Source organism: Bubalus bubalis, chromosome 20 (genome assembly GCF_019923935.1).
Source record: "Bubalus bubalis isolate 160015118507 breed Murrah chromosome 20, NDDB_SH_1, whole genome shotgun sequence".
In the NCBI taxonomy this organism is placed as follows: Eukaryota; Metazoa; Chordata; class Mammalia; order Artiodactyla; family Bovidae; genus Bubalus; species Bubalus bubalis.
The window spans coordinates 11,694,895-11,707,940 of record NC_059176.1 but is presented as its reverse complement, the minus strand read 5'-3'; the positions used below and the strand labels follow the sequence as shown (position 1 = coordinate 11,707,940).

Here is a 13,046-nt window from a genome sequence, read left to right as displayed (position 1 = left end):
CTTGGTCTAGCTCTATGGACGCTCAGAGTATATGATGTCAGTTAAATGCATAAATGGTTGGCAGGATGGGTGGGGAGAGACAGATGACAAAGGAGCCTCCTCCCTCTGTGGGCTACTCTTTGACCCTGCCCCAGCTCTGCCCCCTTGGACTCTTTCCTAAATGCTCTTGGAAGCCAGCACCTGTTGAAACTCCTAGGCATCTTGGCGCCCGTGGGTCTTGACAGTCCCCGTTATGGTGTGACGATGACGATGCCACTGCAGAATGGCACCTTTGGTCCCTCCAGAGCTGGAGGCACTGCTGAGAGGCCCCAGACTTTGAATTTAATGAAACTGGAGTCCAGATCAGCCCTGCTGTACATCCTCAAGCTGATCACAGGGGTCCCCTCTGAACCTCGGTTTCCTTTTCTAGGAAGCGAGACTGGAACCTGACTTCTGAGCGCCGTCAGGAGGACTGGAAGAGAAAGCTGCTGCCTTGGCTGTTGTCGTGGACACCCACCTCCTTCCTGCCTGGCCCACGCGGCCCCCATCGTCCAGAGTCACCCGAGGTGGTGTGGCGGCGATGCTGGCGGCCAGGGACGCAGGCCAGGAGGCTGGCCCGAGCGATCCCGGCAGCAAGGACAGGGACCTGCAGGTGCTGTTCCAGGAACTCTGCCAACTCCAGGCCAAGTACGAGTTGTCCCAAGCCCCGCTGTGCCCCGGGCCCGGGCCCCAGGGCCACCTACGGTGGCCTAAGTGGCTGGGACTGAGCAAAAATGCCTGAGGAAACAGTGGAAAAATTCCTCAAGGCCAGGAAATGGCCGGGGGTGGGGGATGCCTGGAGTAAGTCAGGAGGGGTAGCTGAATTGTGAGTAGAGAGGGGTGGGGGCGCCTAACTCTCCCTCTTTGACTTCAGGCTTTGGCTGGCCCCAGGCCCCGCACAAGCTCAGTCTCCCAGCGTGAAGGCAGGGCTGTGGGTGGCCATCCCCATGCACCTGTCAACTCAGCCCTTCCAAAATCAACGTGCGAGGATGCTGTCCTGGCTCCAAGCAGACGCCCTGGGTCCTTGCCCAGAGAGCCCCTTCCATATCAGGCTGCCCACGAAAGCCTGAATTGGGTACAAAAGGATGCATCTGTGTGTGATTTTTTGGAGAGAAGATCCAACCCATCTATCATATGCTCACAGGGTTTCCAACCCCAATAATGTTTAGCACTGTGGCTTACCCCACGTGGTATTTGCAGCGGGAAAGACCATTCTTTCTTGCATTTTTCAGGATGGTGTGGATGAGAAAATAGGGCCTGAGATGCAGAGTGGCTTGCCCTGGGGCACTCAGCGGTCACTCAGAGATACCTACCATGGTCCTGTCCCCCTCTGCCCTTGACTGCTGACCTTGAATGGGCCCAGAGCAGGAGACTCATCTTGCTTGGTGATGTCCTTGACTGTCAAGCATGGCTGGGCAGTCCATGTGGCCGTCTCCCCTCTGGGGGCTGCTGGGGCCCCGACCTCAGATGTGCTGGGCGTTCCAGACCTGGTCCCCACCTTCCTGTGAGGAACTAGTTACGCCTGTTACACATGGCCCACCCAGGCAGAGAGGTGAAGCCCCTGGCTGGATCACTGGCTAGTCGGGGCTCAGGCCATCTGCCACCTGCTCAGCCTGCAAGAGGGGCTCTGTAGACCCCACGCCAGAAAGTTTCAGCCTTGCTTTTCCCCCCAGGTCTCCTTTCTTACGGCCTGACCACAGGCATCTGTTTGACCTGTCTATGACTCAGTTTACTCAGCAGTAAAATTGGGGTGGAGAGACGCAGTCAGTGGCCCACTGATGGGGACAGTGGCCGGTCCAGCCCAGATCCACACAGCTCCAGAGATGGGCCCTTGCCAGGGGTCATGGCCTGGGGGTCTCCACACCACATCCTCAAGTCTGGTTCACTCTACAGGCAGAGAAAGCTGAAGAGGGAGGTGGAGAAGCACAAGGTTTTTGAAGACTATCTGATCAAGGTCCTTGAGAAAATTCCCAAGGGTACGTATGGAGCTTTTGCAGATGGCTGTCCTCTCCGCGACCACCTCCCTGCCCAGGACCTGGGCACGTGTGGCCCCACTGAACCTCGAGCTCACCTGCTGCATGGGAACCCACAGGCCCGTTTCACTGTGGTCGAGCCAGCCTGGCTGCCAGCCGTGTGACCTGGATGGCAAGTTCTCAGTGTCTGTACAGTAAGAACAATGAGAGTTCTGTGGCCTGGATCACATTTCATCACCACGTACTGGGTTGGCCAAAAAGTTCCCTTGGGTTTTTCTGTACCATTTAATGGGAAACCCCGAATGAACTTTCTGGCCAACCCCAAATCACAGTGCCTGACGTCCAGCTAGCACCCAGGAAATGTCAGCTATTGTTGTTATCTCATTTGTCTTTGGTTTTGCTCTTAGGAGCTAAAATTACAGACATCTGAAATGGGTTTCTGTGTTTTGTTTGATCGTGGTTTGTGCCAGAATCCACTGTGATCAGTGCTGGGAATTTAGTAGGAAATGGAAGGGAAGTCATAGTTACATATTTGTATTATTATCATCATATTATTATCTTTACACCATCAATAATAAAATAACTATTATTGTTTATGAAATATTTACTCTGTGCTAAGGTATAAGTCCTCCTTACGAGGTGCCAGGGCTTCCCAGGTAGCTCAGTGGTAAAGAATCTGCCTGTCAAAGAACGAGATGCAGGAGACGCAGGTTTGATCCCTGGATCAGGAAGATCCCCTGGAAAAGGAAATGGCAATCCAGTATTCTTGCCTGGAGAATCCCAGGGACAGTAGAGCCTGGCAGGCTACAGTCCATGGGGTTGCAAACAGTTGGATATGACTGGGTAACTGAGTATGCATACACGTGGGAGCTTCTGGAAACTGTGTTACCCAGGCTCAGAGATGTTAAGGGACTTACCCAAGGTCACCCAGCCAGGAAGTGGTGGAGCTGGGTCTCAGACTTTGGTCTATCTGATTTCAGAGTCACTGTGCTAAGTGCTCTGGAGCTGTGGGAGCCCCAGGGACTCTGCCCTGGAGGTCAGGGAAGGCTTCATGGAAGAGGGGGCCACTCATGGAGCTCCAAGGTGTCCAGCAAAGGGGCCCAGCGCTGCAGGCAGAGGGAACAGCACAAACGTAGGCTGGAGCCCCGCGTGGTGGGTTTGGGGCTGGTGAGTTCCAGTGTGCTGGAACACCGGGGCCCTGCAGGGGTTGCTAGGAGGTGTGATTGGAAGGTTGAGCAGCACCAGAGAGCCTTGAGAAATGAGCCAAGAAGGGGCGCAGGGCTCCAGGCCAAGCACAGGTCTTGATGTGGACCCAGCACCCAGGGCTGCTGCCAGCAACCTCCTAGGTTGGGGCCTTCCTAGCCATGCAACCCTGTTCAACCCACCCAGAAGGAGCAAACACCAAGGCTGGGGCCTGTTCACTCAGGGCAGCAACGACCCCTGTCCTCTTCCTGCAGGCTCCCCCAGCCAGCAGTTTCTCCTGCGGGTTCCAGGGGATGGGGCAGGGCATGGGGAGTCTCATGTCTCGCTCGACAGCAATCCAGAATCCTCATTCAATCCAGAATCCTTGCAGCCTTTCAAATGCTGAGGCTTCTCCTGAAGGGACAGGAGGTGTGGGTGATGGAGCCTTCTCAACTCTGGGCTCCAGCTAACAGCAGCAGTTCCCCACCACCACCGTGTGAGCATCACTGCAGGGGGCAGGTAGGGGCTGGGCATTCTGTGCCCACCCATCCTGCCACACACTGTCTCCGTAGGCTACAACCAAGGGGAGGAGCCGGAAGAAACCCCGGTGGCGGCCATGGTGGAGCACTACGGGAAGCTCTTCGCAGTCAGCCAGGACATCCAGAAGCATCTCCAGGCCTTCCTCGAGATGAACCAGGCCGTCCACAAGAGCCTGGAGTCTCTAGAGGAGGGCCACAGGGCTCTGATCCCGGTAACAGCTGCCTGAAGCTTGGCTCATGCCCCTGGGCAGAGAACTGGGGTGTAGGCACCTACCGCTGTCTGCACCCCAGAAGAAGGCTTGGAGCAGGGGTGGGCTGCTGGGGATCTGGGTGGGGCTGTCACTCCAGAGCCTTGTTCTGAATCCCTTTCCCTCTGCTTCTGCTGGGTGTGTCCCCTGGAAAACTCAGCTTATACTTAAAAAGTAATCTTTGTGGTAGAAAAGTCAGGAGTGCTAGATTCAGACAGACTGAGGTTCAAATTCCTCTTCAGCCTCTGACCAGCTCCATGACCCCGGGCACGATCCTCTCTGAGCCTCAGTTTCTTCAACTGTGAAATGGGGGCAATACAACCTAGCTGGTAGGCAGTTGTGAGACACCAAACAGAAACTGTCTCAGAGTAAATGCCCCCAGAGGTCATCTCTCTCATATTTGGTTTATCTTCTAATAAATTCAACTTTCACCCCAAGGGATGGACATTCCATGCAGAAGAAACTGCCCTGGCAAAGGCATGGCATGATGAATTTTTGTGCTGCAGCTGGGACCTGGGGACACGAGGGGACAGAGGATAGGGACGTGGAGAGGGAGAAAACAGGGAAAGAGAGGCTGACGGGTTGGTTGATTCTTGCAAGGACCTGGCTTGGAGTTTGCAGCCAGTCTCTGCCCCCTAGTGGTAGCACTGAAAACCTACACCATTTTTTCTCTTTCTCTCTTTTTTTCCTTTGAGGAAGTTCAGTTCAATTCAGTTCAGTTGCTCAGTCGTGTTCACTCTTTGCGACCCCATGAACTGCAGCATGCCAGGCCTCCCTGTCCATCACCAACTCCGGAGTTTACCGAGACTCATGTCCATTGAGTCAGTGATGCCATCCAACCATCTCATCCTCTGTTGTCCCCTTCTCCTCCTGCCCCCAATCCCTCCCAGCATCAAGGTCTTTTCCAATGAGTCAACTCTTCACATGAGGTGGCCGAAGTATTGGTGTTTCAGCTTCAGCATCAGTCCTTCCAATGAACACCCAGGACTTTATGATGGACTGGTTGGAACTCCTTGCAGTCCAAGGATCTCTCAAGAATCTTCTCCAACATCACAGTTCAAAAGCATCAATTCTTCAGTGCTCATCTTTCTTTATAGTCCAACTCTCACATTCATACACGACTACTGGAAAAACCATAGCCTTGACTAGACAGACCTTTGTTGGCAAAGTAATGTCTCTGCTTTTTAATATGCCGTCTAGGTTGGTCATAACTTTCCTTCCAAGGAGTAAGCATCTTTTAATTTCATGGCTGCAGTCACCATCTGCAGTGATTTTGGAGCCCCAAAAAGTAAAGTCAGCCACTGTTTCCCCATCTATTTGCCATGAAGTGATGGGACCGGATGCCATGATCTTAGTTTTCTGAATGTTGAACTTTAAGCCAACTTTTTCACTCTCCTCTTTCACTTTCATCAAGAGGCTTTTTAGTTCCTCTTCACTTTCTGCCCATAAGGGTGGCGTCATCTGCATATCTGAGGTTATTGATATTTCTCCCGGCAATCTTGATTCCAGCTTGTGCTTCATCCAGCCCAGCATTTCTCATGATGTACTCTGCATATAAGTTAAATAAGCAGGGTGACAATATACAGCCTTGACGTACTCCTTTCCTGATTTGGAACCAGTCTGTTGTTCCATGTCCAGTTCTAACTGTTGCTTCCTAACCTGCATACAGGTTTCTCAAGAGGCAGGTCAGGTGGTCTGGTATTCCCATTTCTTTCAGAATTTTCCACAGTTTATTGTGATCCACACAGTCAAAGGCTTTGGCATAGTCAATAAAGCAGAAATAGATTTTTTCTGGAACTCTCTTGCTTTTTCGATGATCCATCGGATGTTGGCAATTTGATCTCTGGTTCCTCTGCCTTTCCTAAAACCAGCTTGAACATCTGGAAGTTCACGGTTCACGTATTGCTGAAGCCTGGCTTGGAGAATTTTGAGCATTACTTTACTAGCGTGTGAGATGAATGCAATTGTGTGGTAGTTTGAGCATTCTTTGGCATTGCCTTTCTTTGGGATTGGAATGAAAACTGACCTTTTCCAGTCCTGTGGCCCCTGCTGAGTTAAGGGACACTGTGAAAAGCACTTAACATGCTTTATCTCATTCAGATGCCACCCCAGCACCCCAAGGTAGGCGCTTCTATTCCTAGAGCTGAGACTAGCGGAGGTGAGTGAGGTGTGCAAGTGCAATATTGGATCCCAACTTTATTGAAAATTTTAATATTTTACTCATCACACATTATTTTTTGCATTAACTTTGATTTTTAAAAACATTGCATTAAAATATTGATGATATTAATTCTGAGCCAAGTGTTGCACTTTAGTCCCAGGCAGGCTATTTTTCTCATTTTCGAAGTAAGGAAACTAGGGCTCAGAAAAGTGAGGAGTCATGTATATCCTGTGTCCCCCAGCACATCCTCATGGGGCCTGGCGGGGGAGTGTGCCCAGCACAGCCTGTGCCCCAGAGGCCTTCACAGCCTTATCCCTGACCCAGGGTCCTCCCAGCAGCCCTGCAGCCGGAAGGGCCCAGACAGGTGGTTTTGCTTATGGAGAGTGAAACAGGGTTCTAGGAGCTGAGCTGGGACTCAAACCCCAGTCGGCCTGAAAAGTGAAAGTGTTTGTCACTCAGTAGAGCTTCACTGGTGACTCAGGGGTTAAAGCATCTGCCTGCAATGAGGGAGACCTGGGTTCCATCCCTGGGTCGGGAAGATCCCTTGGAGAAGCAAATGGCAACCCACTCCAGTATTCTTGCCTGGAGAATCCCATGGATGGAGGATCTTGGTGGGCTACAGTCCATGGGGTGGCAAAGAGTCAGACACGACTGAGCGACTTCACTTTCTTTTTTTCATGTCTGATTCTTTGTGACCGCATGGACTGTAGCCTGCCAGGCTCCTGTGTCCATAGAATTCTCCAGGCAAGAAATACTGGAATGGGTTGACATGCCCTCCTCCAGGGGATCTTCCCGACCATGGGATTGAACCTGGGTGTCTCCCATGGCAGGCAAATTCCTTGCCACCTGAGCCACCAGAGAACACCTAGACATACCTTTCCCTACATCTCCTGGTGCTTTGAATGGCTCTGATGCCCCAGAACTTTCTGATCCCCGAACTTTCCACCCCCACCCCCATCCTCGCTCAGACCGCCCTGAGCACTGAGCTCCTGGACCAGGCCCAGGGCAGATGCCCCCAGGGAGGGTCTGCTGCACCAAAGTGACCCAGCCACCCTCACCGCAGCGCCTCAAGATCCGGCTGTGCCAGCTGCAGAGGAGGTATCACCGCAAGCAGGAGCAGTGGCAGCAGCTGGAACACGGACTCACCCTCCAGAAAGACGTGGGCAGCTGTGAGGTGAGCTCAGTCCGCTGGGTGGAGTGGGGGTGGGGCAAGAGCTGGGGGCTGCTGTCTCCTCCATAATATCAGCCCCCAACACACACACACACACACACACACACACACACCCCGCTTACCCACTTCTCCCTTGTGGCTTGTTGTTGTTCAGTTGCCGAGTTGTATCCGACTCTTTGTGGCCCCATGGACTGCAGCATGCCAGGCTTCCCTGTCCTTCGCCATCTCCCGGGGTTTGCCCAAGTTCATGTCTATCCAGTCGCTGATGCCATTCATCCATCTCTTCCTCTGTCTTCCCCTTCTCCTCCTGCCTTCAGTCTTTCACAGCATCATGGTCTTTACTAATGGGTCAATTCTTCGCATCAGGTGGCCAGACTAGAGGAGCTTCGGCTTCAGCATCAGTCTTTCCAGTAACTATTCAGGGTTGATTTCCTTTAGGATTGACTGCTCTGATCTGGTGGCTATTAGTTGTCAAAGGGCTTCTCTAAGATGAGGCAGATGCTGAGGCCACAGGCCGTTAAGGTAGCTGGGATGCCCCCATTCAGGCATGTGCACCCCTAAATAAAGTGATTCTTATTCATATTCTATTTCACCTTGGAGAAGAGTGATGCTCAGAAAGAATAAGTCAGGGCTGAAGTCAAGGGACTTGAAGCTATGGTTTTTCCAGTACTCATGTATGGATGTGAGAGTTAGACTATAAAGAAAGATGAGCACCAAAGAATTGATGCTTTTGAACTGTGGTGTTGGAGAAGACTCTTGAGAGTCCCTTGGACTGCGAGGAGATGCAACCAGTCCATCCTAAAGGAAATCAGTCCTGAATATTCATTGGAAGGACTGATGCTGAAGCTGAAACTCCAATGCTTTGACCACCTGGTGTGAAGTCCTGACTCATTTGAAAATACCCTGATGCTGGGAAAGATTGAAGGCGGGAGGAGAAGGGGACGACAGAGGATGAGATGGTTGGATGGGATCATGAATTCAATGGACATGAGTTTGAGTAAGCTCTGGGAGTTGGTGATAGACAGGGAAGCCTGGCGTGCTGCAGTCCATGGGGCTGCAGAGTCGAACACGACTGAGCGACTGAACCGAACTGAAGTCAGGGGCCAAGATTTCTGGGTTTAATCCTTTGAGCTTCTCTTTCCTGAGCTGGGGAATGTGGACTAGTTACCCTCTGAACACCCCCTGGGTCCTCCCCATGCCAGAGTCTGCACCCTACTAGCCTCGGGGTTTGCTGGGAGGAGGTGGGGAAGCCAGGCTGGGGAACAGGGCTGTGCTGGGCACACCCCACGTGGGCAGGGTGCAGTCGGTGAATGTGGGACCTTCTCAGGCCCTGTAGGAGAGTAGTTTGGAAGACACGAGCATTGGAGTCCGTGGGCTTCTACTCCCAGCCAAGGAGCCCTGAGGGGGAGCTGGATCGGCCGCAGTTTACAGAGCCTGTTCTGGGTCTTTCTCTTTAAGGTGGGAAGCAAGAAAGCCGCAGCTAATGATGACTCTGAAGACCTGAAGTGCGGGACTCTGGAGCTGCCCCGAGTGAGGAGCCCTGGGTTCCTCCACATTCCCCCCGACCAAGCCCCTCTCTTGGGTGTGGACCTCAGGTGTCCCCAGCCGGGTGGACTCTCTGGAAAGCCAGTCCATCCTGTGTCCCTCTTTGCAGGGGAGGATGCTCTGGCTCCGGGGAGTGGAGGGACTCATCCCAGCCCCTTTGGGTGTGGAGTGCAGACCGAGATGAGAAGGTGGCTCCTGGCTCCAGGATGCCTATCTGGCCTGAGCAAGGTGGGGAGGGGGGCAGGGGATTCTAAGAGGGGGCCCCAGCCTGCTCCCCTTCTTGCAGAACGAGCTGCTCAACTACGTGCAAGTGGCCATCAATGACATGGTCCGGCAGTGCTGCTCCTCTGCCCACGCTGTGCCCAGGGGCATGGGCCTCTTCTCCAAGCTTGACCTCATCCAGGTGAGGACTTGTGCTTCCCAGGCAGGCTTCGACCTGAGCCTGTCCTGGGCCTTGGCTCCTGGTGAGCTGCCCTGTTGGCCCTTCCCTCCCTGGCTGCATGGTGCCTGCATCTGTGCGGTAGGGTCTTGGGGTCTTTTTTAGCCTCTCAACAAACTTGTAGTGAGCACCTATTGGTGCTGGGTCAGAGTTGTAAAGGAAATCCTGCCCTGCCTGGTCTTAATGTGTAGTCCCACTTTGTTACATCACATACACACACACAAACACATACGGGGTACACACTCATACAGATAGTCATATGGTCTTGCCGAACACCCTGCAATACCCATGAAACATACACTGACACACCTGCAAAGCAACACACCAAGATGCTCACAGGTGTGATCATATGTTTGCACGGGGAGGGATATTTCAGTGACCGAGGAAGCCTTAGTGCTCCCGATGAGCACTGATGAGCTCCCGATGAGGACCGAGGTGTCCTAGTCTTAAACTTCAGGCTCTCCTCAAGTCCGCTGAGCTTTGCCTTCTCACTGGGAGGGTCCCCACCCCCATCAGTCGTCCACACCCCCATCAGTCATAATGCTGATGCTGCAACAGTGGAGGTCAGGTCATCAGACTGGCTTCCACCAATGACAGCATACCTTGTTTTAGTTTTAATAATATCTTTAATGAGACCTACTTCCAGTGCCCTAAGATTTACCCATTCAGAGAGCTCACTTCACTGTTTTCAGTAGTCAGAACTGCACCATCATTCACAGTATCTCATTCCTGAATCCTTTTGCCACTCCCCCCAAATAATACATTTTGTGTCTGGTTTCTTTAACTTTGCATAATGTCTTCGTTATGTAAATCATTCCCTTTTATGACTGAATAATACTCCATTGTATGGACAGACCACTCTTGTTTATCCGGTAGGCAACTGATGGGCATTTGGGTTGTCTTCATTTGGCGGCTATTATAAATAATGCCTCTATTGCCCATGTTCTTTAAAAATATTTATTTATTTGGCTGCACTGAGTCTTAGTTGCAGCACAGGGGGTTTTTGGATCTTCATTGCAACATGTGTGATCTTTTAAAGTTGCAGCAGGTGGGATCTAGTTCCCTGACCAGGGATCAAACCTGGGCCCCCTGCCTTGGGAGTGCGAGTCTTAGCCACTGAACCACCAAGAAAGTGCCCATGGCCACGTACTTGTGTGGACATAACTTTTTCAGTTATCTTGGGTAAATGCTTAGGTGTGGAATTTCTGGTTCACGTGGTAACTCTACGTTTAACGTTTTGAGGAACTGCCAACTGGTTTCCAAAGTGGCTGTGTAATTTTACAATCCTGTGAGCAAAGTATGAGACATCCAGTTTCTTCATATCCTTGTTAACACTCGATGGTCTGTCTTTGATAGTTTAGCCATCCTAGTGGATATAAAGTGGTTTCTCATTGTGATTTTGATTTTAATCTCTCTGATGATGAATAATGTGCAACATAAACACGTGTTTATTGTCCATTTGCATATCTTCTTTGGAGAAATGTCTACTCAGATCCTTTTCCCATTTTTTAAACTGGATTATTTGTCTTCTTTACTGTTGAGTTGTAAATATTCTTTACGTATTCTGAATATAAGTTCCTTATCAAATATATTATTTGAAAATATTTTCTCTCATTCTACTGGTTGTCTATTCACTTTGATGATGTCTTTTAGAGCACAAAGATTTCAATTTTGATGAAATCCAACGTATATATTTTTATTTTAGTTACTTGTGCTTTATGCATCATATCTAAGAAACTATTGCCTAATCCAAGGTCATGAAGATTTATATCTAAGTTTTCTTGTAAGATATTTGTAGGTTTAGGTTTGTGATGTAATTTTAGTTAATTTTTGTATATGGTATCAGATGGGGGTCCAATTTCATTATTTTGCGTAAGGATATTCAGTTGTCCTGTTACCATTTGCTGAAAGGACTACTCTTTCCTCATTGAATTGTCTCCTCATCCTTGTCAAAAATCAATTGGCTGCAAATGTGAAGGTTTATTTCTGGACTCTTAATCCTATTGCATTGGTCCTCACATCTGTCCTTAGCCAATACCACACTGTCTGGATCACTGTAGCTTTGTAGTAAGTTTTATAATTGGGAAGTGAGTCTTCCAGCTTTGTTCTTCCTTTTTTTTTTTTGAGGTTACTTGAGTCTTGTAACAGCATGTCTTGTGTTGGGCGTGTAATTTCAACATCTAGGTGGGGTTCAGGCTCAGTGGCACCACAAGGAGCGTCCCTTCCACCCTCCCCATTTCCTCTTCAGCACTGGCTTCATCCTAAGCCGTCACTTGCTTTCCTCGTTCATGGCAGGTTCAGTGGAGTAGTTTGAATTCAGGATTGTTAGTGCCTCTGGGACCTGTTGCTGCCTGCTAAGTTGCTTCAGTCGTGTCCAACTCTTTGCAACTCAATGGACTATAGCCCACCAAGATCCTCTGTCCATGGGATTTATCAGGACACTGGCGGTTGGGAGGGGGGGGCGGTGGGCAAGTGCCATGGCCTGTGTTGTCCGGCAGTGATGGTCCACAGTGAGTGAGGCTGCATCTTAATTGAGAAGAACTTCTCACAAGAATGCCATGGGCAGTATCAGGGCCACCCTGCTCCGTGGCACAGCTCACACTGAATGCCACATATTTGGCATCCCCTGGGGTGTAGCTCCTTCATGTTGGACACGAATGAACATTTGAGAAAGGGCTCATTTGCCCTTATACTCACAGTGTATTAATTTCATCTTCTTCCCAAGAAAAAGGAGGAAATTACCCAGCGATGTCAAGGGGTCCCAAGGATCTCCCTCAACAATCAACCAGTCAGGACTTAGAGTCACACTCTTATGCCTGAGAAAGAGTTAGGGGTGGGGGAAATAAAGTTCACCAGGCCCTTAAGAAATGAGTGCCCCTCAGAGAGAGAGGCTGTGGGCAGTCAGGATGGGCTTCTTGGAGGAAGTGGTGAGAAGAGGCAACCCCATTCAGGAAGCCACACGAGGACCTGGACTCAGCCATCCTCCTCTGCCACTGCTGGGCTGTGTCGTTTCAGGAAAACCACTCAACCTCTCTGAGCCCCAGTTTGCTCACTTGCCAATTGGCACTGATACCACATCCTTGTGGGGCCTTGTGAAAGGATGTGCAGGTCAACCTTTGATGGTGGTTTGGTGTCTGGGAAGTGGTGTCCAGGGGCCGGTGCCCAGTCAGGTGCCAGAGATTTCTGTTTCCTTCCAGGAATTCATGTTGGACAAAATGGAGACTGTGAGATTCATCTCACTGCTCACGGGACCCATCGTGTGCTGGACAGCAAACAACCCCAAGAACCAGGGCCTCAGAAGCTACTCCAGGCCCTTCAGGAAACATTCAGTGAGTGAAGACTCAACACCCAGGAACCTCTTCCCCAGCACCCAGACTTCAGAGTGCTTCAGCCTAAGCTGAGGCAGCCCGGGGCCTCCAGGCTGCCAGCATCACGACCAAATCCCCACCTGCTTGGCCTATTTTCTTCACCCACTTGGGCTCCTGGGTCGAGGGGGCGGGGCTGGGAGGGGGTGGCCAGCAGGCGGGGGCAGGGCAGTGAGAGAGCAGAATTGGATCCTGAGGCCAGGAGAGGCTGAGGGGGCGCTGTTCCCCACATTTGGGGACTGATAGGGACCAAGGTGCAGCTTCCCTGGTAGCTCAGCTGGTAAAGAATCCGCCTGCAATGCAGGACAGGAAGATCCCCTGGAGAAGGGACAGGCTACCCACTCCAGTATTCTTGGGCTTCCCTGGTGGCTCAGATGGTCAAGAATCCGCCTGCAGTGAGGGAGA

General features: G+C 51.2%; 1 protein-coding gene across 3 annotated transcripts in view; it reads left to right on the top strand.

Annotated features, from left to right (window-relative positions):
• Window positions 1-12,784, top strand: part of CCDC197 (coiled-coil domain containing 197) — a 38,045-nt gene extending 25,261 nt beyond the window's left edge. For all 3 annotated transcript variants that reach the window (XM_025271735.3, XM_044933386.2, XM_025271733.3), the window contains exons 2-8: window positions 410-666; window positions 1,912-1,994; window positions 3,746-3,924; window positions 7,185-7,295; window positions 8,751-8,822; window positions 9,124-9,240; window positions 12,474-12,784. In XM_025271735.3, coding sequence (XP_025127520.3) covers window positions 560-666; window positions 1,912-1,994; window positions 3,746-3,924; window positions 7,185-7,295; window positions 8,751-8,822; window positions 9,124-9,240; window positions 12,474-12,677 — 873 coding nt within the window. In that variant the 5' untranslated portion in view covers window positions 410-559 and the 3' untranslated portion in view covers window positions 12,678-12,784. The remainder of the gene's footprint in view (window positions 1-409; window positions 667-1,911; window positions 1,995-3,745; window positions 3,925-7,184; window positions 7,296-8,750; window positions 8,823-9,123; window positions 9,241-12,473) is intronic.
• The last annotated feature ends 262 nt before the right edge of the window (window positions 12,785-13,046 follow it).